The sequence below is a fragment of the Merops nubicus genome, unplaced genomic scaffold (assembly GCF_000691845.1).
Source record: "Merops nubicus isolate BGI_N331 unplaced genomic scaffold, ASM69184v1 scaffold45855, whole genome shotgun sequence".
NCBI classification, from domain to species: Eukaryota; Metazoa; Chordata; class Aves; order Coraciiformes; family Meropidae; genus Merops; species Merops nubicus.
The window spans coordinates 3943-4180 of NW_008608480.1; the positions used below are offsets into that span (position 1 = coordinate 3943).

The 238-nt window shown below is 66.4% G+C and overlaps 1 protein-coding gene across 1 annotated transcript in view; it reads left to right on the forward strand.

Moving 5' to 3' along the window:
* LOC103772918 (partitioning defective 6 homolog beta-like) overlaps window positions 1–230 on the forward strand; it is a gene marked incomplete at both ends in the record, with an annotated part of 4085 nt that extends 3855 nt beyond the window's left edge. The window contains 1 exon segment of the mRNA XM_008940264.1: window positions 1–230. This exon segment is cut by the window's left edge and continues 32 nt beyond it. Coding sequence (XP_008938512.1) covers window positions 1–230 — 230 coding nt within the window.
* Between the last annotated feature and the right edge of the window lie 8 nt (window positions 231–238).

The following is a 238-nucleotide window of genomic DNA, read 5'->3' on the forward strand; positions in this document are numbered from 1 at the left end:
GCCCACCAGCCACAACCTCATCATCCCCGTCAAGCCAGCCAACCAGCGCAACAACGTCATCCGCAGCAGCAAGGCCTCGGGCAGCTCAGGCGTGTCCACGGACAGCACCCCCAGCCAGCAGACCCCTAGCCCGGCCTCACAATACCTGAGCAACTACAGCACGGCCGAGAGCGACGAGGAGGGCGACCTGGTCATCGAGAGCGACAGCACGCCTCACTATGTCCCCCGGGGCTGCCCC